Here is a 26,064-nt window from a genome sequence, read left to right as displayed (position 1 = left end):
TTATACTATGGTTGTGTGGGACACTGGCACGAAATGGGGTGGGGATGTGATGCATGAGACTTCCCAGTACATTTCTTTACAACTTCCTATGAATCTATAATTATTTCAAAACAGAAAGGAGAGAGGGAGAGGCAGAGAGACAGAAAGAGAGAGGGGATAGGAGAAGGAAGAGGAGGGAGGGGTAAGCAGGGGGAAAGAAGAAAAAACATTAGGGTGAGAATTGAAGGTGGGACAGGATGAACCATCAGAACTTCTGTCTGATACCTCTATTTACCATCTTGCTGGATTTTGTTCCCCAGTCCCTCCAGCAGGATCCTGGTATCATAAGTTAATAGCACCCTAACCATCTGGGCACTGGTTGGTACCTGGGGGGTCAGCCCCCCCACTTCGCAGACTCCTCTAAGCCATCACCGATTTCTGTCCATTCTACTTATTAAGTATCTTAAATCTAACCTCATTCTCTAGCCTTAGGTCAGTCATTTTTGCCCTCATCATCTCTTGCTATTGCCTCTTAAATGCCTCCAGCCTTGCCCTTCCTAAACACATAGCTAATCATTCCCCTGCAGAAGACCATTCAATTTCACGGCCCAGTCTAAGGTCTTCAGCACAGAATTCCAGGTCCTTCCTGCTCTATCTCCCACCTCTTACTCTAGCTTCATCTAATCTCACTCCCCTACAACAAACACCTGTTTTGCAGCCCCATTGAAATATCAGTAGTTCCTCAAGTGGGCTTTATTTACACTCCCTTTGGTGCTTTTTTACATGCTGTTCCCACTGCTTGAAATAGCCTTTACCTATTCCTTCCTTTGCCTAAATAACTTAATTTTCAATACTCAGTTCAAACATCATATTCATTCTAAAATATGTCCTAAGCTTCTCCTGCTCTCCCAACGACTAAGTTGCTTTTTTCTGTGTGATCCCATGGTACCGTATCGTACCCCGATCATGGCATTTATGAATTTTACTGTACCTATCTTTTACATATCTGTCTTTCCATGAGACTATGAGCTAAGGAAGGGCATAAATCATGGTTTGGCCACATTTCTGTTCTAAGAACCTAGCACTTGTTTGACAAGCAGTTATTAGAAAAAAAACTGAATCTATATTCTACAAAGTTGGAAATTTTCATCATTTTTGTTCACTAATATATTCCAAGTGCCTAGAACCATGTTTGGTACCTGGCAGACATTTAATAAGTATTTTTGAATGAATGAGCAAATGAGTGAACTTCTCACCAGGTAAGAAGGCTGGAATCCCAATCTGTAAGAGGATGTTTCTTTAGAGCCGGGGGTAGCTCCCACAACAACCCGAGGGAAGGGGAAAGGAGGACACTGTTGACCCAAGACACCAGAACCCTGGGCATGAAAAAGTCGATCTCTCAGCTGCTGAACTGGTGGCTACAAAAGTTATAATAATGAAAAACTGTGTTAATTAAAATTAAAACGAGTAAACATCCTTTCTTATAAGCCTGGCCCCATATAGCATTCAAACTTCAGTTGACCCTCTACATTTCAGCCACCTTAGATGACTCAAAGGTCCTAAACCCTGCCAAGCCTCCCTCCTTGCTGTTCCTTCTACCTAGAATGCCCTACCTCTGCTGGGAAGCTGCTTCTCTGTGAAGGTCCAACTCAACTGTTTTAACCACTGGAAAGCCTTCCTTGGTGACTACGCAAAACCAGCCCCTTTCCTGGAGTCTCACAGCACCTAGTATAAGCTTCTGTTATAACACTGTAAGTTACTGACATCTGATTTCCCCCAAGGGACAGTGAGCTTCCTGAGGGAATAGATCTCATTTATTCTAGAATTTCAGCATCTGCGGAGTGCCTGGAACATGGACGTGTTCAGCCAGTGTTAGATGACTGAAACGGTTTGCTCCCTCTCCATGGTCCCACTCACCTGAGTACAGTCCCTGGGTAGATAGCTCATGGCAGTGGCCAGGCTTCCCTGGGCTGCCAGGAGGCTGGCATATTGAGTGACCCTGAAGGTTGTGGCAGGGCCTGAGCTCACCCTGTCAGGACCCCGCAGTAGCTCCAAGCTCCTATTAAGGACCATCACCTTCTCCATCAGGTCCTACAGGAACAGGGATAAGGGCAGTCAGGTCTCTTCCAAGCACATCCTGCTCTCTCAGGCCAGGAGTTCACCCGGGGACTCTCCACTATAGGTCTGATGGTATCTGGCCATGGCCAGATATAAGCAGCAGGTGATGATTCATAAAAGATGTGACAGTTAGAGAAGAGCCACTTGGCCTCACCTCCCAAGCTGTTAGCATTGCTCCAACTGAGTCCATCTGGCTCTTAGACTCTCCTACATCTCTGCCTCTTTTTTTTGGCTTTCTCTACCCTTTACCCTGCTAGTACAGCATCAACTTCAGGTTCTGTTACACTATTGTTTCATCTGCGGCTTTGTCTTCCTGTGAGTCTTCTCTAGTTAGCTGTGGAGTGTCTTTTACAATTTAAATACACAGAACTTTTCATAGCAGCTAGTAGGCCCAGGCTCACAACTATTCAAACAAAGAATAAACTTGTAAAACCAAACCTAAAGTGGGAAAAATTGTGAAGGTTAATGCCTAAACAGCTCTTGCTCAGTCTCCTCTGACTGAGAAGGAGAAAGGAAGGTGCTAGCTCATCCCTGGGAAGAAGTCCCAGACACTGAAGGCCCTTTTCTACTTCCTAATAGACTGGTCACAGCCTGGGGACGCAGAAGCCTCGCCTCTGATGCCCCTGCACATCCCCATCAACAGCCTCTCCAACGAGCGTGGTGTGGAGTGACCAGGGCCCCGCACACGGAGAGTACCTGCAGAGCCAGGGGGTACAAAGCCTGGTGGCACTTTGCCCAACACTCCACCAGCAGCTCCACACTCCCTGAGCACACATAACAGAGTCTGGCTTCGGAAGTTAGTGCTCCGCCACCCTCCTGCTCCATGCGAGTGCCCAGCATGTCTGCAGAGAGAAGGAAAGTTCTTTAATGGCATAGCTTTCCTGTGCTTCTTCTCATTCTCCTACTTGAAAACAGAGAGAGGACCATGAGCTGTGGGACAAGTAACTGCAATGGCTTTGGACAATACTGAGGCCAGTTTTGCTCTACAGTGAAGGGTGAAGGGCAGAGCTCTTGCATAGAGATGTAATGAGCAAAAGTAAAACAGGACAATATGTGATCACTACTGTAGTCCTAGCCTCCCAGCTGACCCAGACCCTGGTCATGACAACACGGCCTGGCCTCCCAGAGCTCAGGCTGCTCCTCTGCCTCCTTCCTCAATTGTGTCTGTTAACTGCATGCCAGAGACACACCACTCCATCTGACACCTAGGGCTACCTACCACAGAGCTCAGGGAATTTTTCCGGCCCAGAGTATGTCAGTAGTAAGGCCAGCGCCTCTTTCCAGTTCTGCAGGCTACAGGAGTGCACCATATCCTCCCAATTCTTCCGTACAACACAGGCTAGCAGCTATCATGGGCAGAGAGAGAAGGAGGTCATCAGCATCCATCCAGAACAGGCAGTCAGAGTCACACACAGAAACATGCTAAGAAAGGCCACTGGTGAGCAGGCTTCCTGTTAGACCACTGACTGGGGTTGCGGGTGAGGGAGGGCTCGTTGGAGCGGGGAGAGAGAGGCCTGGCAGAGCTTCTAAACACCGAGGTGTAGGCATCCACCTGACAAAGTCCAAGTAATCCCCTCCCCTCCCCTCCTGCACAGTGGGCAGTTACCGAAGAGATTCTGGTTTTCTCCTTGGCCCAGTAGCACTCCCGTGCCGGCCTCAGCAGATCTGCGCCGCCAGCCTGGGCCAGGATGACGGCACCCGCGAAGCGCTCTTCCTTCAGACACAGTTCCACAGCGGGGCGCAGCGCCCCAAGCAGGAGAGCCCGGCTCAGGAGTCCATCCGTGTCTGCAAGCGGAGGCGTCCCCTCCATGTCAGCCTGCCCTCAGATCCTAGCCTCCGGCCCCCTACAGGTCCCACAGCACACCCCTTCTATCTCTGTATCTCCCTTGCCCCAAATAAAACTCCCAAGTTTCGTTCCTCAGCAACAAAATGTAGCACTCTGTCCCCGAGTACCAGACCCAGGACCCTAAGGACAGGGCCCGACATGAGGGAGGGCCTCACATGGCAATACCAGAGGGACAGTGTGTGCTTGCTCAGCAAGAACAGGGTCACAGTCTTTTAAGAAAACAGTAGGAGAGAAAATATCTTGCTAGAAGGCCTTCCACAGCAAAGATGTATCCATAAAAATCCAAGGAGGGCTCTAATCAGTAACAGAACCACCCAGAACTTGTGATGGTGGGAAGGAGGCAGGAGGCAGGGGACAAGAAGGAAATGTTCTCAACTCCAAGAACTCTGAGCCCACCTACTCCCACACAGAGCATTTCTCTCCCTCGGGATCAGAGTACCTTCTGTGATGGGGATCTCCAATGGAGTCATATTCTGAGGGACCAGCTCATCAAAGAAGGATGAGGAGGCAGAGGCTTCCTCTGTGATGTGTTTGGAGGTCTGTGCAAGAAAGGATGGAGGTGGCTATTTTGGAAATGAATTGAAAACAGATAGAGAGCTGGCTTAGTAGCTCTCTCTGGGAGCTTTACTATCTGGCCCGTAATGATACAGATAAAGAATAACCAGATAAGGTCTAGAATGGGCTCTAGTGCATGGTTAAAACAGAGCTCCACTCCCAGCCCAAAAGTTTATGCACTCTGTGTCTCACTGTGGTTCCAAGAAACGAGGAGTCTGAAGACATCTACGGAAGCCAAGCACTTTATGAGAGCAAAACAAAGAGCCAGGAAGGGGCAGATGCCCTAAAGGCAGGTCTCCTGTGCTACCCCAGGTCCAGCTTTCTGGGGTCCCACCACACCTGGCTGCAGAAGGCCTGCTGTCTGTTACTGTGGAGATCGTCTCCCTTAGACTGAGGGCTCTCACCCAGCCCCACGTCACTCTTCAAACACGTGGCCACCTGCAAGGAGAGACCTGTGAGTATCCTCTTCCCAGCACAAGGTCAAACATCTAATATGCTTCCTTCCCACCTTCAACCGCACTGACTGGACTAAGATCCTGGCCTATTTACCTGGGGAGAAGCCTTCCTCCAGGAGGTACAATGTTTATATATGCATTAGTGAAGCCCAGAAAGAGGTCACTGAGACAGTTTCCACTGAAGGCCTTCTCTTCTTCAAGTATGTACTTCTGATGTGAAAGCAGCTTACCTTCTTCTGAAGCTCATCTTTACTGTATCCTAATAGTTTTAGAAATTTCATTCTGGAGTCTTCCTCTAAGGTCACCTAAGGAACCACAGAACACACAAGTCTCCATTAAATCAACGTGAATGCCCCTCTCTGGCATAAGTCGAACGTCTGTGCCAGTGCACCCTCTAATAGAGTTCTTCGTGCTACCAGAAGGGTCCTACTGAGGCCAACACCATCTCTCCCCTTTTTCTACCCAGATTTGAACCTGCTGGGCTAGAGGCATGGGTGTTAACAAAACCCTTGCCCACTTCTACATGAGAACTAGACCTTCTGTTGACTTACTAGATCTATTAGCCTGGTTACCTGGTAAGAGTCAAATGTCAGCTATGTTTCCAGGCAACACTGCTTGCAATGGATAAACTGCATCTGAAATGGAACTAAACAAACAATAAATAGCCTCTTGTGGGCACCACGCCCCAGGCTGCCCTCACTGCAAGGACTCTTGTAACTGGACAGATCTCTTGCAGGGACTCTAGAACCATTTTTGAAGTGGGTACAAGAGACATTGGCTCTTGTGGGCATGAGGCTTCTCCGCCGGGGCCACCTACATGCCTGCCTTGTGTGCATCTCATCTCCTTGCACCCAAGCTGTCTTCTGGGGAGGGGAAGAGGACTCTGAACTGCTGCATGGGCTGCTCCAAGAATCCCCACAGAAGAGCGCCATCTCCCACTGCCTGGCCGACAAGCTGTGGCTCCTGTCCCACATCCTTCTGGGGAGACTGATGGCAAGAGAACCTACAGAGTCTTGTGAGTCTAAAATATCTCGATGAAAACATAGTTCATGGTGGAAGCTGCCCAGATACAATAAACCAAGTCAGCTTACCCACTCAGTGTCCCAGACACTGGGGGCCAAGCCTTCCTGAAGCCCTACCCTAATTGGGGTTAGGGAGCTGGGCCCTTCATTTGCCCTACACAGAACCATGCATTCTGACTACTCCTTTCTCACAGTCTCTCAGGGCTCCCGCCTTCTCCCGTATTCATCCTTTGGAAATAAATGTTCAAGCACATTCAGCTTCAGAACCATCATGCTGGACAGCTCTTGGGGAGTTTTTCGACCAGACTCCCCTCTGTCCTTAGGTGCTGCTGCCTCCTTTGTTCAGAAGAATAAAGGCTCAACTCCTGATGGTGACCTCTTATTCTCTTTCTCATTCCACCATTCCTGGAGCAGTAGTATTCTGCTTACAACAAAAGCATCATTTCTTATTCTTTTCTTCCCACATCTTTTTCTAGCTTCACTCAGCAGTTGATGATCTTTCTCAAATCTTGTCTCCTTCCCAGATTCCTAGTGTCTATGTTCATGAAGTCCTACTATGTCTGAAGTACAGACCCCAAGTCTTTCTTAGGTCCCCAGGGACAGGCTCTGTCCTTTTGCATTGTTCACTATGATCCCAAAGCTTTGAATAATCTTCTCACTGTCTGTCCAGTAGGTTCTCTTTTTCCCTTTAGTTCTCTCCTCTTATCTGCTCAATTCCCTTAATAGGTGGAGCACTCCTTCTGATGTCATGCACAACTTGAAATGTCATTAGCACTGGAACTTGATCCATGCCTCCAAAATAAATTGGGACTTAAGCCCTGAGTCCCATCACAATAACTTGCCTTGGGTTACCTGAAACAAGCTCAAAGCCTTCTCATGATGATGTCCCCTTCCAGCCAATCCTCTTTCCTTCCTTTCCCTTCTCTTCTCTCTTCCCATCACCTTATCTGCCTTTTGGCATGGCATAAAAGCCTTCACCATGGCTTTGATAAAGTATCTAGGACATCAGCAATAGAAGCAAAAAAGGCAAGTATCACTTGTACCTCTCAGCTTCCTTAGCTGCAAAAGGTCTCTGAGCCACTGGTAAAAGGTGAAGAGTCTGTGTCCAGAGGGTGGTGTGGTGTAGGAAAAAGCCCGAGAGGTCAGGGCCTCTGTAATCTAGGTCACAGTGTGGTTGTCCATGTCCTAGAGTTTCCAGCTTTGGGGAAACACTTCAGAGCAGTCAACCTTCATGCTTACCTTCAGGAATTGCCAGAGCATCTTTTCATTTTGCACCGATGTTTGTTCAATCTTGTCCTGACAGTAATTCAGGAGATTTCCTGATTCCAGGGCCTCCCGCAGCTCAGCTGACCGCCTCAGGAATTCAGATTCTACGATGACTTGACTGACGAAGACTAGGCGGAGGCAAGGCTGTGGCACCTGGTGGGCAGGAGTGCTGGGGAGGCCAAAGGTAACCAGCTTCCCCCCAAACTGGTGAGAAAAAACAAGGGTAAAGGTCATATCTTCACGCTAAAAATTAACACCAAGTCTACATTACAGGGAATGCTATTTAACTGGTTGACCCTAGGATAGAAAACCAACAGTAAGAACTCCTGGGGGTTGAACGGGATCAGGAAAGGAGTAGCAAATGCGCCCCCATATACCAAAACCACCTCTGCATTTTTAGCCCCATCGGCTTCAAACTCCAGCACATAGTTCATCTTCTCAGCTGTGCTAATAGCACTATTCTCCCAGTCACCTGGACTAAACGCCTTGGCATTATCATAGTCTTTATACCCACACAGCCACAGCCACGGAACAGCAGTCTTACCTCTTCTTGTGCAGTGTTTCTCATGCAGGGCCCCTCTGTCACATTCCCAGGGCTAGCACACCTCGGTTATTGGAATAGGCTGCTAGCCTCTGGGTTTTCCTCCTCCAGTCCAAGCCTCAGACCATCACCCTATACCTACAGCTGCTTAGGAATGTGTTATGGTTTCACAAGGCCACAGAAGAAAGCTTAAACTTTTCTGCCCGTGGTGTACAAAATCCCCCAAAGTCAGGACCAGACTCTCTAGCCTCTGTATCCCTGCTTATTTATGTGATCACTCCACATCCCCAAAGTGGCCAGTCCATTCCTGCTTCTGAGCCTTCACCCACAAAAACAGCCCTACCTGAGCATCCTTCTCACCAAAACAGGCACCCTACCTAAAGCATCTGTCACCAAGCAGAGCTTATTAAAGTCCCTTGACTCCAGCAGGTTTCCACTGCAGCTGCACATTAACACAACACCACAGCTATCCCGAGTCATCAGGCTGTACCCGGGACAATAGAGTCCGAATCTGGGGCGCGGGGGCGGGGGAGGGCCCGGGAATTAGGCATCAGTGTATCTGAAAGGTCTTCAGGTTGCAGCCATGGTTGACAGCTACTGCCTACTCCCCAACCTTTCACTATTTCCCTTCCGGAGGCCTCCTCCTTAATGAACTTTCCGAGTTGGAATTCTTCACTGGATTCCTACAGCACAAACCTACACTACAGATTAACGCTAAACAAAACAAACTTAACTTTTGATCTGTTAATATTTGCTAGTCTTACAAAGTGCTTATGTATATTCTTATTTGAGGTTCATGTCAATTCACTAACATAAGCTGACCAGGTATCACTATCCCTGTTTTACAGACATTCCTGAGTTAAGCGATCTGCCCAAGGTCATCAGCTGGTAAGTGACAGAGCTATAACAAGAATGCAGGCCTCGGGCGCCTGTGTGGCTCAGTCTGTTGAGGGTCTGACTTTGGATTTCAGCTCAGGTGGTGATCTCAGGATCCTGGGATCAAGCTTTGTGTTGGGCTCCGCGCTTGGCAGGAAGTCTGCCTGAGATTCTCTCTCTCCTCTCTCTGCCCATCTCCCCCAACCCATCCATAGGCATTCTCTCTTTCAAATAAATAAATAAATAAATAAATAAATCTTTAAAAGAAAAAAAAAACATAAAAAAGGAATGCCGGCCTCTCCAGACAGACCCATAAATACAGAGAACAAATTGGTGGTTGCCGGGGGGGTGGGGAGTGGGAGGATGGGCAAAATGGGTGAAGAAGAGTGGAAGGTAGAGGCTTCTAGTTATGGAATGTATACACCATAGGGATGAGAGCAACAGCATAGGGAATATAGGCAGCAGTACTGTAATAGCGCTGTAGGCTGACAGCTGGTAGCCACGTGTGTGGTGAGCACTGCCTAATGTACAGACTTGTCAAATCGCTAAGTTGTACACCTGAAACTGAATGTAACATCGTATGTCAATTACACTTCAATTAAAAAAGGCAGAAAATAACGAGTAGAGCTGATGTAGAGAAAATGAAACTCTTAGGCATTGCTGTTGGAAATACTGTGCAGCTGTTGTGGAAAATGGTCTGGTGATTCCTCAAAAAATTTAACAGAGAATTACCTCCTGAAACAAACAAACAAATAAATAACAGAATGTACCTCTCTCAACATCAGAATTCTTCACCTCCCTGGCTCCTGAGTATGTCAGCCTTACCTCCACAATAAAACTGGTGGCTCTGAACACAAGAACCACTTCTTTGATACATCTGTTTTCAATTCAAACCTAAATTTATTTATTTTTATATATATTTTAAAGATTTTTATTTATTTATTTGACATAGAGAGAGAGAGAGACAGCGAGAGAGGGAACACAAGCAAGGGGAGTGGCAGACAGAGGGAGAGGGAGAAGGGGGCTTCCTGCTGAGCAGGGAGCCTGATGTGGGACTTGATCCCAGGACCCTGGGACCAAGACTTGAGCCGAAGGCAGATGCTTAACAACTGAGCCACCCAGGTGCCCTGAAACCTAATATTTAAAGCACTGGATTAAGAACTTTTGGGCCCTGCCACTCCTCAGACCACCGGCAAGGACATCACCTAGGAATTTGTTGGAAAATCAGAATCTTGGGCCCTATCCTAGACTGAAGGAACCAGAATCTGAATTTTAATAAGATCCCCAGGTGATCTGTATGTGCATTAAAGTTTGAGAAGCATTTGCTTTAGGGATAAAAATGAACAAAATGTGGTCCCTACCGTCAAGGACTCTCTGACTTAGTAGGGTCTCCACACACGTATATAAATAACCTTAGTACAGTTACAATGTGTCGTTAGAGGAGTAGAAATCTTCCAAGTGAAGTTTGACAAGGGTTTAAAGTCAGGCATTGTGGAGGTGGTGGTATTTAAGCAAGGGACCATGAAAGACCACAGTAGGGGACGCCTGGGTGGCTCAGTTGGTTAGATGACTGCCTTCGGCTCGGGTCGTGATCCCGGAGTTCCAGGATCGAGTCCCGCATTGGGCTCCCAGCTCCACGGGAAGTCTGCTTCTCTCTCTGACCTTCTCCTCGCTCATGCTATCTCTCACTGTCTCTCTCTCTCTCAAATAAATAAATAAAAAATCTTAAAAAAAAAAAAAGACCACAGTAGGATTCAGTGGCTCAGGAGGGAAGCTGAAGGGAAGGGTACAGGCAGAAGCAGCAAAGTTGAGGAGTTATCCGTAGAACAGAAAGGAGTCATATGGAACTGGAACCTAGGGAACACATAAGAAAAAGTTGGGAATAAAAACTGGAAAGGTGGGGCGCCTGGGTGGCTCAGTGGGTTAAAGCCTCTGCCTTTGGCTCAGGTCATGATCTCGGTGTCCTGGGATCGAGCCCCACATCGGGCTCTCTGCTCAGCGGGGAGCCTGCTTCCCTCTCTCTCTCTCTGCCTCTCTGCCTACTTGCGATGTCTGTCAAATAAATAAATAAAATCTTAAAAAAAACCCACAAAACTGGAAAGGTAAGCAGGGCCCTGTGTACATTTGGCCTTGAGTTCATAACGGAATAGAGGTCGAAGGTTTTGAGCAGAAGAGTGACAGGATGGACTTACAATTTTTTTTTCCTGCTTTGTGTTTCTAACCCTTACATGTCTGCACTCAGTACCAGTCCAGACATGTAGGGGTTAGAGAAAAATCAGATGGAACCCTCAGGCAGTTCTCTATAACCAAACAGCCTACAGCCACCAATACTTTTTAGACTGCACTGGCGCAGTAAGCAAGGTGAAGGGATAGAGGAGAGAGCAATAGTGACTCTGCTTGAGCCTGAAAATGGGCCCTGATGTGAGGCACAGGCAGTAGGAATAAATTTCCCATAGAACACAGCTACGCGTTGGGCATACGCGAGGCTTCACAAACACACACGCACAACTGGGCACACCCTCCCATACACTACACTTACAGCAAATGAAACACCTGCTGGCCTTCTCATCCATTTGGGGGGTTTCTTTAGAGGAGGTATCAACGATGCTTGGGCCACTTGCTCCAGTACCTGCAATGGTGGGAGAGGCTGGCCTTTGCTGAAAGAAGAAGAGATCTGAGGGCAAAAGGACACCTGTATCACCAACCCCACATGGTGCCGCATCTATAAACTTTACTCTGGGAGGAATCCTTGAGATACCCAATCTGGACAAAGGCTGGACTCCCGTATTCTAGGGAACTGGTAGTGAGAGTAGGACTCCCAGGCAGGAAGCTCTTGGAAAGCCTACTGCATCCACGGTCTACAGTGGAATATAGACACAGAATGGATCTACAGGAGAAAAGGAGATGAGACAGTTCATATTTCCAAAATAATGGTCCCAGCGTGGAGATCCAGTGTCCCTGAAATACTACAGGGAACAGCCAAGAGTAAGAGTCAACATGAAGGACTGTTTTGTATTGTAGCAGGAACGACACCCTCCCAGGAAGATGGGCACTACACCAAAAGTGCAGCCCTCCCAACCCAGGGCCCTGGCCTCCCAGTCTCCAATAGTCCCCATTTCCTCCCAGGCCATTCGTCCTTTCCTCTCCCCCCACATAGAGACAGCATTCCCTCCAGCATTCTCCACCAAGCCTTTCAAACCTTGTCAGCCTGTCTCATCTGCTGGACCTCCCAGCTCCTACCCATCACGGAGTACAAACTGATCCAGCCGTCGAAGGAGGCAGCAGAGAACACTGGAGGGTCCCGGGGGCACCACTGCACATCAAAGCACCAGCTGCTCTGTGTGGGTAGCTTATATACTACCTGTGAGGGAACCCCACCATTAGGGAAACCCTGACTAAAAGGAAGGTAACCCAGAACATAGCTTATTTCCTCTCCCAGCACACCCACAGAATGGCCAGCCTACCTCACTGCTCCCCAGGTTCCAGCACAAGATCTGGTTGTCCTTGGCACTACTGAGCAGAAGCTCAGCATCAGCCTGGCTCCACGATATGGATAAGATCCCCCTAAAAAGAAAAGAGCAGCTAACTTTGTCGAATGCCTACTCTGAGTAGGATGCCTTATATATCTTGGATAAATTTCACCCCTGTAAAATGAGCAGTCTGATTTCATTTTACAAACAAGGAAAATGAGGCTTTGAAAAATTGAAGAACCTTCAGCAGTCATACAACCAGAACCCAAATCAAATCCCAGAGCCTGTACACTATATACTCTATTACTCTGTCTCCCATAGGTCCCTGCAGAACGGCCTGCTTCTTTCCCCGGCTGCAGAGTAGGGACTATGAACAGCATGAATCAGGCACGCACTCAACCCTATGGGTGCTTGTTTTAAAAAGAAGGGTAGTGAGGACTCAACTCTTCAAAGTCCCCAAGAAGGTATAAAGGCAATACAGCCCTTTAGTAAGAAAGAACAGTGTGGGGCTGCTTTTTCTGCTATGGGCCCAAGAGCTACAGCTTCAGGGGAAAGCCTGTTCAGAGGAGAGACAGGAGCCAAGGTTCTCCTATTAAGGAGGTCTTGGATGAAGCAACCTCACCACTTAAAGAACATTATCCTTGAATCAGAGCCTGGGGATTCTCCCAGAGGCACTAAACATTGTCTCCAAATATTTCTCATGATCCCATCTATACTCCCTTTCTGGAAGTTAAATGGAATCTCAGGTTCTTTTCCATGACCTCAGGATCTCAAGGAGCTCTTCTTTATTGGAGCTAGAGCTAGGACTTAGAGACTGTGTGTTCACTGGGAATTACTTTGAAGACAGGGAAGATGACTGGTAACTAAAGTGAGCCATTCACTGCCTCCTACCCAGGTCAGTTATGCCCCACCATCCACCAAGGATGTAGACAGAATTTGAGACTTTACCTGCTGTGGCTCTCCAGCACCTTCAGGGGCGAGGAGGCAAAGCGCAAATCCCACAGCTGAATCACTGGGAAACGATCATCTTCTGAACACAGCACCAACTGGGTGGCTATGTCTGGGTGCCAGGCCAGGCCTGAGCTATGCATCTGTGAACAAAGCAGACCTGCAACAGGTGACGTAACCTGAAACTTCTGGTTATGAACCTTTTCTGCCTACTTGGAATAGGACCTCTGAGGGTGGGTTTTGTCTTTTCTAAGTGATAAGTGATGACCATGAGTAAGTAAGGAACATTAGCCTTTGGGTCAGCTCTGTTTAGCTTCCCTAAGCATTCACTCTCAACCAGAAATCTGCTAAGAGGCTGAACCTGCAAGTGCAACAGCTGGGAGCCGAACACTGGCCTGGGGAAGAGCAGCTCTGAAGTCTAGGCACGAGAAAGAAGCCAGAGCCCGAGCCTGTATTCTGCCTTCACGACTCACCCTGTTGCTGTGATCGCTGACTTTGATGATAGGTTCATTCTTCCTGAGATCCCACACAACCGCCTTGCCACTGGGGTGAGCAGAAGACAGAATGTGTTGAACCTGCCGGTTCCAAGCGAGTGCCTTGATGTCTTCTGGAGGCTGCTGAGGCAGGAAGTGGGGAGGGGGAAGGGGACAACTTGTCATCCCTTGGACCAAGAGCCATTTGCTCTTCCACTGTTCCCAACCTCCCCGCAGAAAGCCCAAGAGTCGAGATGGGGCTTCCCAAACCCAAACAGTGTCAGGGAGTGGGAGCTGAATTTTCCAGAGAGGATCCGTTAGGGGACTGGTGTAGAAGGTGAGAGAATGGCAGGCAGACTTGGAATTTACTCCTATCCCAAGGTGTTCCTGAGAGGATGGAGTCAAGATTTAAATCAGCCCTCTTATCTATGACAAAGAGAGTGGTAGAGAAGGAGGAAGGGAGGATAATAAAGACATGTAAGACATGCAGAATGAGGCAGAAAGACAAGCCATTGCTATTTTTAGGGCACAAGGTGCTATCAAATTTATACTTAACTTACCTCACGATACTGTAAGCACAAGACAGAGAAGAGCCAGGAAGCAAAAAGACGGGCCCAGTTACAGACTGACAGGTAGGTATACTCAGAGACAGACATACACAAGATGCCCAACCGCATGGGAGAACCAGATATAGAGGCAAAGCTGACCCACCCCACAAAAGGACAAGGATCTATCTGGCCCCACTCCAGAGCCCAGGGTCTTACTCTACTCTGCCTAAGCTCTACTCTGATAAATAGTATTTTCACTCCTTTTCTCAATGTCTTTTACTGCCTTTCTTCATCTTTGTTCCAGAAACCCTAGGACAGTTAATGACCACAAAACACCACCCTTCCCCTCCATCCCTGCTATGGGTTGGCTGGCAACATGTTAGTCTGTGGCGCTTTACTGCCCTCCAGTGGTGAAGTACAAAGTCTCCTGGGCTCTGGGTGCCTCAAGAATTCAAGACTTTCCTGGGCAAATCAGCTGCACGCTCTAATCAGCAGCCCCGGGAGCCTCCTTACCTGTGACTTGGATCCTGGGGTCATTGGCACATTGAGGTTATTCAAATCCCAAATAAAGATTTCAGAATCATTGGCCCCCGAGGCCAGGAGGTTGGCCTGTATGAAGAAAAGGCCTTTGGAGATACACCATCCCAGGAAAAGGTAAGAACAGGAAAGGCGGAAAGAAACCCACATTTGGGGCTTCCAAAACCTCCCCCATAACAGTGTGAGAAGGGCTCAGAATTACAGACCAAAGGTCATAAGTGAATGCTTCCACTCAGATCTGTGGCTCCACAGCTTGGCCATGTTAGACCAAATGAAATGCAGTACCTGGAAAGGATTAAAGTCAAGGGCTCTGACAGGTCCCGTGTGCTTCTGTCTCTGGGCAATCACAGGCTCCTTCCCCGAAGATAGGATGTGGGTCACATTGTATAGAGTAAGCAGGCCATTGTCCCCGCCGCCTGCAATGATCCCGGAGCCTTCTGGAAGCCCATTGCCAAAGCTCCCCCAGATCAGCTTGTAAAACCTACAAAAAGGAGGAACCAGCATCAGCACCAACTCAGATTCATGTCAGTAGGCAGAGAGGAGGCATTTCTGTCAGCCTCTGTCAATATGCAGGCATCCCCAACAAGATGGAGTCTGCCTATCTCCCTCACTTACCAGACACACAACACAGGTTTGCTTGCTTGGTCATGCCCTTTCTCTGAAAAAAGATTCCATCTTTGTTACACCAGAAGGCAGGAGAACACTGCCTCAGAGTTGTGTGGCATGCTTTTTTTTTTTTTTCCCTTAATTAACATTACTGGGGTTACATAGACCCAGGGATACATATTTCAAATAGATTATTTAATCTTCACAACTCAAATGACAACAACAACTAACACTTATTGGATACTTCCTATATGCCAGGCACTGTTTTAAGTGCTTCACATATATTAGCTGATTTAGTATTCAATAACCCTATGAAGTATTATTATGGACTTCATTTTTAATTGAGGAAACTGAGGCAGAGAGAATTTATGAAACTTCTGTATACACAGCTAGTAATTTTATCCCTATTTGACAGCTAGGAAGTGGCAGAATCAAGGTTTAAAGCCTGGCCCATCCTATTTTATTTATTTATTTTTGTAAAGCGAGAGTGAGAGAGACAATCTTAAGCAGACTCCACACTCAGCATGGAGTCCGACGTGGGGCTTGATCTCATGACCCTGAGATCATGACCTTAGCCAGAATCAAGAGTCAGATGTTCAACCAACTAAGCCACCCAGGTGCTCTGGCCCATCTTATTTTAGAGCCCAAGCTCTTAACTATCATAAAATAGTGTATTCTGCTTAGAGGAAGATCCAAACTCTTTTATACCTATGAAGCAGTTTCCCTACACAAACAGTTGCTGTCCCCTCTTCCCTCTCAAACTGGAGGTAAGAAAAGACCCACAGACCTTTCCACCCTGTGTGTCTTCCATGTGACTGCCCTGGGCCAGCCCTACCAACAGAGAAGTGTAAAGAATAAACATACCTCTTGGGAAACACTTTTGGCTTTCTAATGATGCTTCTAATGAGACACCGCTAGTGTCTTGCACAAAAGAAAAAGATGGACCCTGGGCTCCTGCAGACAAAGATGGTTCCTCTGCAAAGCCCCCAGGGAAAGCATGTGAAATCCTCAAAGCCTCCCAGGTAGCTTGTCCTTCATTCACAGTTGCCAGCCAAGGCTATTTCCACAGCCCTTCAGAGAAGCTAGATTTCACATCAAATGATACCATAAGATCCCAACCTGGAAATGAAATGTTCCCACACCCTGGGAACTGAGTGGGGTGACCAGGCAGGAACCTGTTTGGCCAGTCATGAGAGCAGCAACCGCCTGTTAGAATAGAAGTAAAGAGCTGAACACTGGTTAAGACCAGGTCAGCAACTGAGATAAAACAGCAGAGCTGACACAAACGGTGGCTCCAGAGCTACTGTCCAAATGCCTATGTGTTCTAAGGTCTCCCTGATCTTAACAGGGCAGAAGAATGTGTGCCACACTAGTTTGAGAGGCTGCCATGTCCCCTTGGGGCTAGAGGTCAGTGTGGGCAGAGGGCAAGTCAACAGAGCAGCTACAGAAGCCCAGAATAGGTCTCACAGAAACCAGAGAGTGTGGCCAGAGAAAAACTCACACACAGATGGTGGAAGATGCTACAGTATGGGCACAGCTCATGACCTCCAGACCGAAGACAAAGGCACCTGACACCTCAAGGGGGAGTCACCAAAGGGCTGGAAAATAAAGCCCTGTTAGTTTTGAGAGACCAAAATGCAGAACACAGCGCATGACAAAATGACTTCCTTTCTCTAAGCCTGCAGAAAGTACAGTCCTACGGTTAACCATTTCACTGGCAAGGGTGAAGCAGGAGCCCAAACAGTACATGATCCTTCAGTGGGCTCAAGGACTGTCAATCATCTCTGCTCTGCAAAAGGACAGGGAATAGCATGTTGGGGGGGCGGTGGCGGGTGTACGCATGTGTGTGTGCAGAGAGAGAGCTCAGAAGCATGCAGGCAAATGCAACCAAAAATGAACTGACAAATCTAAGGAAAGGCATACAATTACTCATTGTACTAGTCTACAACTTTTCTATGTTTGAATGGTTTAAAAATAAAAACTTAAAAAAAAAAACAAGTTGGCCTTTGGCTTAAAAATAGGATTTTTCAGACATTAGAAGAAAAGAGATTTAAGGAGAAGGTATAGAAAGAGTTTGTATAGAAAAATGGGAACTTTCAAAACATGAGAATACCGGTAGAATTCTCTGCTGAAGAGGTTCCCATGCAGATGGTAACAATGGGCACCACAGAGCATCAGGAATGATGGGTGGCACCTAAAGAAAATACAGATTCTTTACATACCTACATAATTCACATTTTTAACATGAGCCCCCAGGTGATTCTAACAAGCAACCAGGGTTGAGAACCCCTGTACTAGATACATCAGACTGATACCAGCCTGGACCAATAAGGGAAGATGTTGAAATCCGTATTGATTCTGATGCATTTACCCACGTACTCCCAGTCTACTTATAGCCTGAGGCATCTCCTTGTCTGCACTTGTACCAGTGTTTCAGAGCAGTTCTCTTTCAGTCAGGTATTTCTAAATATGTAACATTTCTCTGATGCATCATGGATTAACGATAAAGAGGTCTTCAGGATTCAAATGTGGTTGAGCCATAAAAAGGACAGGCAAAGGAAGGGGAAAGGTTTTGAAAAGTGTATGTTTAGGTAACAATGAAGAGACACAAGGAAGGTTTCTTTTTTAAAAAAGTGGGGAGTACCCGGGTGGCTCAGTTGGTTAAACATTCAACTCTTGATTTTGGCTCAGGTCACGATCTCAGGGTCCTGAGTTGGGCCCTGAGTCAGGCTCCACGCTCAATGGGGAGTCTGCTTCTCTCCTTCTCCTGCTGCTCCCTCCACTCTCTCTCTCTTTCAAATAAATAAATAAATGAATAACTCTTTAGGGGGAAAAAGGAAAAGAAAAAAGCAAATACATGACTTGTGTGTTGACTTGTGAACTGAGTACTTAGCTGCTGCTTTTTTTGCTATAAAAAAAGAAAGGGAAGGAAAGACTGAACATTAGACCCGAATCTAGAGCCCAGTAGGTTCTTAGCAGTCATCTTGCACAACCTCTTCTTTATACATAAGTGAGGAAACTGAAGACCACTGTCAGAATACCACCTGCGCAGTCATGGACCTTTAGCCAAGGATGCAATACAATTGTACTTTCCACTAAACCATGCCAAAGATGACACAGAAAAGAGGAAAGCATAAAGCAAAGAATGGGCAGCTCTCTACCTACCTGATCATCTTGGTCAATAGTTTGAAATGTGGGTTTCTGAGTGAGTGACTGAACCCAGGCTGAGCCAAAAGTGGGTGTCTTAGACTCTGGAGTGTCTAAGATAATTTCTTCAACAAAACTCTAATAGATTGGGGCGCCTGGGTGACTCATTCGGTTAAGCAGCTGCCTTCCACTAGGGTCATGGTCCCAGGGTCCTGGGATCAAGCCCCGCATCAGGCTCCCTGCTCAGTGGAGAGCCTGCTTCTCGCTCTCCCTGCCGCTCTGCCTACTTGTGCTCTTTATCTCTCTGTTGAATAAATAAAAATCTTTAAAATAAAACAAACAAACAAAAAACACACAAAAAACCACAACTCTAATAGATCCAGGTCAAAGGTAATTCTTTAGTTCTTTGAAAATGCAAATCAATATTTGGATACAATTATGGAGGTGGAGAAGAAAGTAGAGATGAAATACTATCAATAGGGTTAACTGTACTATTTATTTTGGTTATAGCCCCCAATCCCTGCAGGATGGAACAGGATATGAAGCGAAGTTTATGATTCCTTTATTGGGTACCTACATTTCAAAAAGGGTCCCTTCAACCTAGTTGGCTGCAAAACCTACCACTCATCACCCCTGAAAAGCTCTCCAGGCACTAAGATTAACTGAAGAATAACTATAACAAACTGAAATTGCAGATACCAATGCTCACTTTGGTAATCCAGACATTTCTAATGTCACTTGTTCATTTAACAGATTTTATTACGCTTCTAACAACAGGCACTGTTTTAGGAGCCAGAGATACAGACAAAAATCCCTGCCCAAAGGGATCTTAGGATTCAATTTCAAGATTTCTTTTTTTAAGAAAAGTTCTTTTTTTAAAAGATTTTACTTATTCATTTGACAGAGAGAGAGAGAGCGAGCACAAGCAAGGGGAGCTGCAGGCAGAGGGAGAGGGACAAGCAGGCTCCCCACTGAGCAGGGAGCCTGATGAGAGGCTTGATCCCAGACCCCTGGGATCATGACCTGAGCTGAAGGCAGATGCTTAACTGAATGAGTCACCCAGCCACCTTCTTTTTAAAAAATAAGAATTTTTAAAAAGATTTTATATATTTATATATAAAATAAGTAATTTATTTTATATATATTTTTATATATATTTATTGTGTATGCATGGGCATACACAAGCATGATACAAGATTTCTTAAGCAATTATATTGCCTCTATTAGGAACTCTTTGCCCTAAGGAGCCACTGCTTTGCTGAGGCTGCTATTTTGCTGGCCGAGGAGAAGGGTCCTTGTCCACTGCCCCTCTTCTTAACTCCAGGAGTATGAATGTTATTGCATTAGTTCACCCCTTTCGGGGGCCCTTTCTGAATGCTTGCTTAGATGCTAAGAATATTTCATGATTATTGGTAAACCCTCCAGTGGCTGCTCTTCAAAAGGAAAGGTACTGGAAATACAAAGAGATGTAAAAAAACTATAAAATAAGGGATACTGCCAGAAAGTGACAGAGGGGCTCCAGAAAAGGAGAACAATAACTAACCTTTATTAGGTTAAACCATGAAAAGAAAAAAAAAGTGTACTTCTGTTTAAATAACTTAATTAATCTCTCAGATGAACCAAAAAACGCACAAGAGAATGCAAAGTTGCATTTTGATCAGTAATCTCTAAAGTGGGATGATCAAGATAATTTTCTGAGCTGTAGGAAAAAGACTTACTTTTTAATGTATAAAATTATAGAAACTGCATTCTTAATAGTAGAGTAATATAAGTATATTACTTATATTCCCCATATAAGTATATAAGTATGTGTGTGTGTGTATATATATATGTATATGTATATGTATATGTATATGTATATGTATATGTATATGTATATATCAAGTATAGTGAATATTCACATTTTCCTTGGTGGTATGAAAATCTGGAGACCACTGCTGTAAGCCACATCTTTACAAAACCTATAAAAGAAAAGGTGAATAATAGAATAATAGAAAGAAGGTAGATTTTGGAGTTAGGCCTAGATGTAAATCCTAGCTTCTCAGAGTTTCAGTGTCCTCCTATGTAAAATGGGAATAATAGTATTTATGGCTTAGACCCGTTTTGAGGGATGAATAAATACACAGAGCTAGTGTCTGGTCTGTATACATACCCTCTGTGCATGCTAGTACTTAGCCCTGAAAGCCCACCAGAGCCATGAAATCCACGAGTACCCAATCAGTGCCTAACCACGATGAGGAGAGGCTCACTCATTCTCCCTCCACTGGCAGAAAGGTAGATATTGTGTAAGGTTATCTTCTCAAGAGCCGAGGGAGGAAGGAGCCAACATCTCTGGGCTCAGAGAGAGATCACATACTTATGGGTCCAGCTCTGTGTGCGGTGTCTCTATCACGTGATTATTTTTTTTTTTTAAGATTTAATTCATTTATTTGAGAGAGAGAGAGAGAGAGAGCACAAGCAGGAGGAGCAATAGAGGGAGAGGAAGAAGCAGGCTCCCCGCCAAGCAGGAAGCCCAATGCAGGATTTGATCCCAGGACCTTGGGATCATGACCTGAGCTGAAGGCAGACACTCAACCATCTAAGCCAGGTGCCCTCTATCACCTGATTCTGCCCAACGCTGCCGCTGCTGACCAAAAAGGTGCAAGTGGGTGTTTTAAGAAATCCTCTTGCAAAATAAACCCAGGGTTAACTTCTCCCCTCACGTATCTCCTCATGAGCTCTGAGAAGTACACATTACTACCAAGATTCCTCAACAGGGTCTATATCAGGATCTGTCCCACACACCCATCAACAATTAAGACATAGTACCTGCTTGAGGCAGAAAGGACTCCCTTGTGTTTCAAGTCCAAAGAGGGGTCCCTGAAATCAACCTCAAAGATTTCCAATGTGCCATTTGTGCTAAAGGAGGCATCTAGCTGCTGGGCAGATGTTCCTAGGCACAAGAAAAGTTAGGAAGAGGCAGCATATAAGCAAAAATACATGCATGGATTTGGGGTAAAATGGTTGGGGAGTGGAGAGGCAGAAGAACAGAAGAGGACTGGGAATACCCTATTCCAAATGGTAATTCCAAGGAAAGGAAGAAAACAGGAGGTGCCCAGGCTTGAGCCATAGTTCAAGGCTGCCCTGAGGTACTCCAAAGACTTAATGTCCCTTTGCTTATGCTGCGAGCAAACCCCACCTTTCCATGACTCTAAAGCTTTCTCTGAAGCTCAGCAAGGAATTCTGGATATTAAGTCTCCCCTTGACTTATGTACTTTCAGCAGATCGTAGTCCACAATCTAATCATACCTGTGGCCAGATACACAGGGTACTGGCTGGCTGGGCTCCACCCTTGGACAGCTGGCCGTTCAAGTTCCTTTAGCTTCATGGTCGGTCCTGTGTGGGGCAGAAAACTGATATGGCCCTCAGTCCACTGAAAATAGAAACCTGCAAACTTAAGGGTCAGATCCAAGGAGTACCTGCAGACGCGGGATCTTGTTTCTCTCTCCCTACCATGAATGCGGATTTCAGGGGAATAGGGGGTAACACACACATAATCATCTGTAGCTCTGCAAGGACAGTTCACTTACCCAATTACGGAAATCTAATGCATTTACCCCAAAAAGATATCCAAACACAGTGGCTGCCACAAGCCCAACGGTGATGATAATTATCAGATCAGATAATATCTCAGTGACCTCATCTATTCCCTTGGCTTTATATATCATCCATATGCTGATGGCCCCCAAATTCGTACCACCAACACAAATTTCTCTTCTGAACTCCAAGTTCTTATATATAAGTTGTTAATCAAACATTTCCATTTGGATATAGCAATGATACCTAAGTTAGTCTATCTAAAACAGATTTCTCTATTCCACCATCTCCTCTCGCCAAATCTGTTCTTCCTCCAGTTTTCTTCATCTCAGTAACTGGTACCACTCTCCACCCAATTGCTCTACCAGAAAACCTGAAATCCCCAATTCCTCCTTATCCCTTATTCCCTTCTAATTCATTAAGTCTTTCTGATTTCACTTCCAAAATTATATCTTAATCTGTTTATTTCTCTCCATCTCCATCACCACCACACTCTTTGAATATACCATCATCTCTCACCTGGGTTACTGCAATAATCCTCCAACCGGCCATCTTCACTCTACCATCACCCAATTGACTCTCTACATAGCAGTGGAAGTGAACTTTTAAAATAAAAAAGGGGGACGCCTCCGTGCCTCAGTCATTAAGCATCTGCCTTCCACTCGGGCGGTGATCCCAGAGTCCTGGGATTGAGCCCCACATCAGGTTCCCTGCTCCACGGGGAGTCTACTGCTCCCTCTCCCTCTCATGCTGCTTGTGTTCCCTTTCTTGCTGTCTCTCTCTGTCAAATAAAATAAAATCTTTAAAATCAAAGAGGATTTTGGGATTCCATGCTTAAAATCTTTCAATGACTTCTACTGCACTCAGAATAAAATTGCACTCAAACCCCTTACGACCCTGCTCAAAGGCTCCAGCCTACAACTTCAACCTCATCTCTTGCTACTTTCCCCTCTTACTCATCGTGCTGCAGCCACATTAGCCTTTTTTCCTTTCCTGGCTTTATACTAACTCAGAGATTTTTTTTTTAAATGACATTATTTATTTATTTGACAGACAGAGATCACAAGTAGGCAGAGAGGCAGGCACAGAGAGAGGAGGAAGCAGGCTCCTTGCTGAGCAGAGAGCCTGATGCGGGGCTCAATCCCAGGACCCTGGGGTCATGACCTGAGCTGAAGGCAGAGGCTGTAACCCACTGAGCCACCCAGGCGCCCCCTTCAGAACTTTTGTAAATTGTTTTCCATACTTTGAACGTTCTTCCTTTCATTCTCTGCATACTGGCTCCTTATCACACCTTTCTGGGCTCATCTTCTCTGAGAGGTGAGCCATCCAATGAAAATTAGACTCAATCTTTTTCCCCTTGCTAACCTTATCTGTTGAATGAAGGTAGACATCCATTTTAATTCTGTGGTTTCCAATCCAATTCTAACGCATATTCAACGTGCGATCCCAACAGGCTGCAAAGTGGCAGGAAAGTGTTTTGTTTGTAATGTAACACTGAACTTGAGGGAGGAGGCTTGGGACCTGCTGTGACCTGCTTAAGGAAGCCACCATCAGGTTAGTCTCAACCTAGAAAAATAGCAGGTAGTACTACTCAAACTGTAATGTACTTTCCAGCCTGAAGAAAGTTTGAGGCTGCCAATTCAGCCAAGATTCTCAGGGGGCCTCTAAACACTTGAGGCAACACAATTACGTACAGACTTGCGGCACAACACATCATACAGTCACCACCGCCACCTGCTGGTCAAAGCCATTTTCACGTTGCCGGGGAAAGCCCTTAACAAAAGTAGAAGCTGTGTTTAGCACTACTCATTTAACGTGCAAATCTCAAGTCTCCCAATGGCTCTCCGTGGCAGGTACTATATGATCCCCATTTTTACGGGGAAGAAAACTGGCTGGGCCGAGAGTGAACCCACATCAGCCACCATAGCCCAGTTCTTTTAACCATTATACTAGTTCAAACTAAACTCAACCGCACATGAGGTGTTAAATCCCCGACGGTCTGGAAACTGGGAAGATGGGCTTTTAAACAACTTTCAACCAAGAGCCGAACGGACTCCTGCAGTGATGGAGGGCGGGCGGTAGCTACCCGGCCAGGCCCAGGCCCGGGGCGCACGGGAAGGCGCGAGGGCGGCGCTCAAGGGAGACCCCTCGTCGGGCCGCAGCACCGCCGCGAGGGAGCCGAGCCGGGTCCAGTCCGAGGGCGGGCGCGGTGGGGCCCTGAGAGGCGCGGGCCGGGGTCTCCGCTGGGGGCAAGCTCCCCCGCGACTCTCTCCCGAAGGAGGGGAGGCACTCCCGGGCGCCCCCACCCCCAAAGAGGTGGGCAAGACGCACCTGCATAGGGAGCCCGGGTCAGGATAGCGCGGCGCAGCCAGAGCCAGTCTCCTCCGAGGGCCTATGGGCTCAAGTGGGCGCTGCGGACGGCGGCTGCCGAAGGCCAAAAGTAGTCCTGTCAGGGCACTGCGCGCGCTAAAGCGCGGGGTCGAGGAGCCGGCTGAACCGCGAAAGAGGTCAAAGGATTCTCGCTTTTGCTCCGGGCTCTCTCACCCTGTGGTTGCGCAGTTCTGCGGCAGTGGGTCAGATCCTGCGACGACCAATTCTGACCTACTCGATTTGAGCCAGGTTCCGGGCACAGCCCCCAAGCCCCACCCCGCGAAAAGGGAAAATACTAATTCATTATTTGTTGAAGTGGAGAAGACCTGGTACTAGTTCCAGAAGCTCTCAGTGGAATCCTAATCGAAAAGGTAAATAGCAATCGAGGCCATAAATAACAGCAACACACTACAGCCCAGCACCAACTGGTAGCCAAAAGCTGTTGGCTTTATGCATTTTTGACTAATGAAAAGGTACAGGCATGCAGGGGGCTTGGCATTGTAGACCAGGGGCTTCCTGGAGGGCTTCAGGAACATGAGACAGGTGGTCATACGTTGCAGCAGCAAGGTAGGTGATATCTCAGAGAGAAGGAAGGGCCCAACGAGCCAGTGGTCCCCTTGGCATTTCCCTTACCATGAACTAAAGAGGCCGGATACAGGTTGGGAATACGAGTTCAACCCTGTGGGTAATCGGTAGTTACTGAGAATTATGAGTAGGGATGCAGTAAGATGATTGTATTTTGAGACAAGTAATATGGATTCCCTTGGAGAGAAACCAGAGCTGGAGGCAGGGACTCCAATTAGGTGACTAACAGTCCAGGTACCAGGTGATGACAGCCTGGATTAATATAGCGGCAGTGACTATAAAGGAAAACTGGACAGGCTCTTGTGACTTACGAAGGTTAACAGTTGAAGAGGGAGGTGAAAAAAAATCAGATGGATTTTTTTATGTTGACTGAGGGAATTACCGCGTTTTCCAATAAAAATGTTCTGCCAGCAGCTAAAGAACTTAGACCTGTTATCTGCGATTCAAAACTTTGGTTTAATGCGGAAGTTCCACCATGTTTTTGCTGGCTACACCTCCAAAGATGGTGAATTGGTTCCGTTATTTTATGACTGAGCCCCAAATCACTGTGACACAAGCCTAGATTTCCTTTTTGGGTGGACTAGAGGGTTTTGAAGTCACGACAGAAGACCATTCACACTCTTCCTGTGTATTAAGTACTTACCAAGCATTTCTGGAGCATCTTTGCGCAACAGTGGATGAGATCTGAAGGCAAGTAAACAGGGTGGAAAATGGAACCTTAGAATATACCTCAAATTAGGGAATGAGGCAGAAATGTCACTGATGGGAGTGCTCTGGAAGAAATCTAGACCAAAAGTGTAAGGCAATTCCAAGCAGGACAGAATTTTAAAAATGAAAAGTACAGAGGTGCCTGGGTGGCTCAGTTAAGCCTTCAGCTCTTGATTTTGGCTCAGGTCATGACCTCAGGATGTGAGACTGAACCCCTCGTCTGGCTCCACGCTGGGCGTCGGACTTCCTTAAGATTCTCTCTTGGGGTGCCTGAGTGGCTCAGTGGCTTAAAGCTTCTGTCTTCGGCTTAGGTCATGATCCCAGGGTCCTGGGATTGAGTCCCACATTGCGCTCTCTGCTCCGCAGGGAGACTGCTTCCTCCTCTCTGTCTACCTCTCTGCCTACTTGTGCTGTCTGATAAATAAATAATCTAAAAAA

At 46.7% G+C, this 26,064-nt stretch overlaps 1 protein-coding gene across 8 annotated transcripts in view; it reads right to left on the bottom strand.

Moving 5' to 3' along the window:
- The window catches only part of SEC31B (SEC31 homolog B, COPII coat complex component), a 42,427-nt gene extending 17,983 nt beyond the window's left edge, over positions 1 to 24,444 (bottom strand). Inside the window, exons 1-19 of one of the 8 annotated variants that reach the window (XM_032882269.1) lie at positions 24,295 to 24,444; positions 21,676 to 21,762; positions 21,196 to 21,319; positions 14,920 to 15,115; positions 14,611 to 14,706; positions 13,550 to 13,693; positions 13,077 to 13,219; positions 12,123 to 12,222; positions 11,858 to 12,019; positions 11,198 to 11,332; positions 7,215 to 7,445; positions 5,184 to 5,258; positions 4,838 to 4,936; positions 4,383 to 4,482; positions 3,704 to 3,882; positions 3,317 to 3,443; positions 2,794 to 2,939; positions 1,897 to 2,070; positions 1,236 to 1,397 (exon numbers count right to left, since the gene is read on the bottom strand). In XM_032882269.1, the coding sequence (XP_032738160.1) occupies positions 1,236 to 1,397; positions 1,897 to 2,070; positions 2,794 to 2,939; positions 3,317 to 3,443; positions 3,704 to 3,882; positions 4,383 to 4,482; positions 4,838 to 4,936; positions 5,184 to 5,258; positions 7,215 to 7,445; positions 11,198 to 11,332; positions 11,858 to 12,019; positions 12,123 to 12,222; positions 13,077 to 13,219; positions 13,550 to 13,693; positions 14,611 to 14,706; positions 14,920 to 15,115; positions 21,196 to 21,319; positions 21,676 to 21,754 (2,472 nt within the window). In that variant the 5' untranslated portion in view covers positions 21,755 to 21,762; positions 24,295 to 24,444. Of the gene's footprint in view, positions 1 to 1,235; positions 1,398 to 1,896; positions 2,071 to 2,793; positions 2,940 to 3,316; positions 3,444 to 3,703; positions 3,883 to 4,382; positions 4,483 to 4,837; positions 4,937 to 5,183; positions 5,259 to 7,214; positions 7,446 to 11,197; positions 11,333 to 11,857; positions 12,020 to 12,122; positions 12,223 to 13,076; positions 13,220 to 13,549; positions 13,694 to 14,610; positions 14,707 to 14,919; positions 15,116 to 21,195; positions 21,320 to 21,675; positions 21,800 to 23,328; positions 23,646 to 24,294 lie in introns of those variants that run through there. The other 7 variants (XM_032882265.1, XM_032882291.1, XM_032882258.1 and 4 more) reach the window with 7 other exon arrangements.
- Positions 24,445 to 26,064: the final 1,620 nt, after the last annotated feature.

The sequence above is a fragment of the Lontra canadensis genome, unplaced genomic scaffold (genome assembly GCF_010015895.1).
Source record: "Lontra canadensis isolate GAN:19392208 unplaced genomic scaffold, GSC_riverotter_1.0 scaffold3, whole genome shotgun sequence".
NCBI classification, from domain to species: domain Eukaryota; kingdom Metazoa; phylum Chordata; class Mammalia; order Carnivora; family Mustelidae; genus Lontra; species Lontra canadensis.
This window is presented reverse-complemented; position numbering and strand designations above follow the sequence as displayed.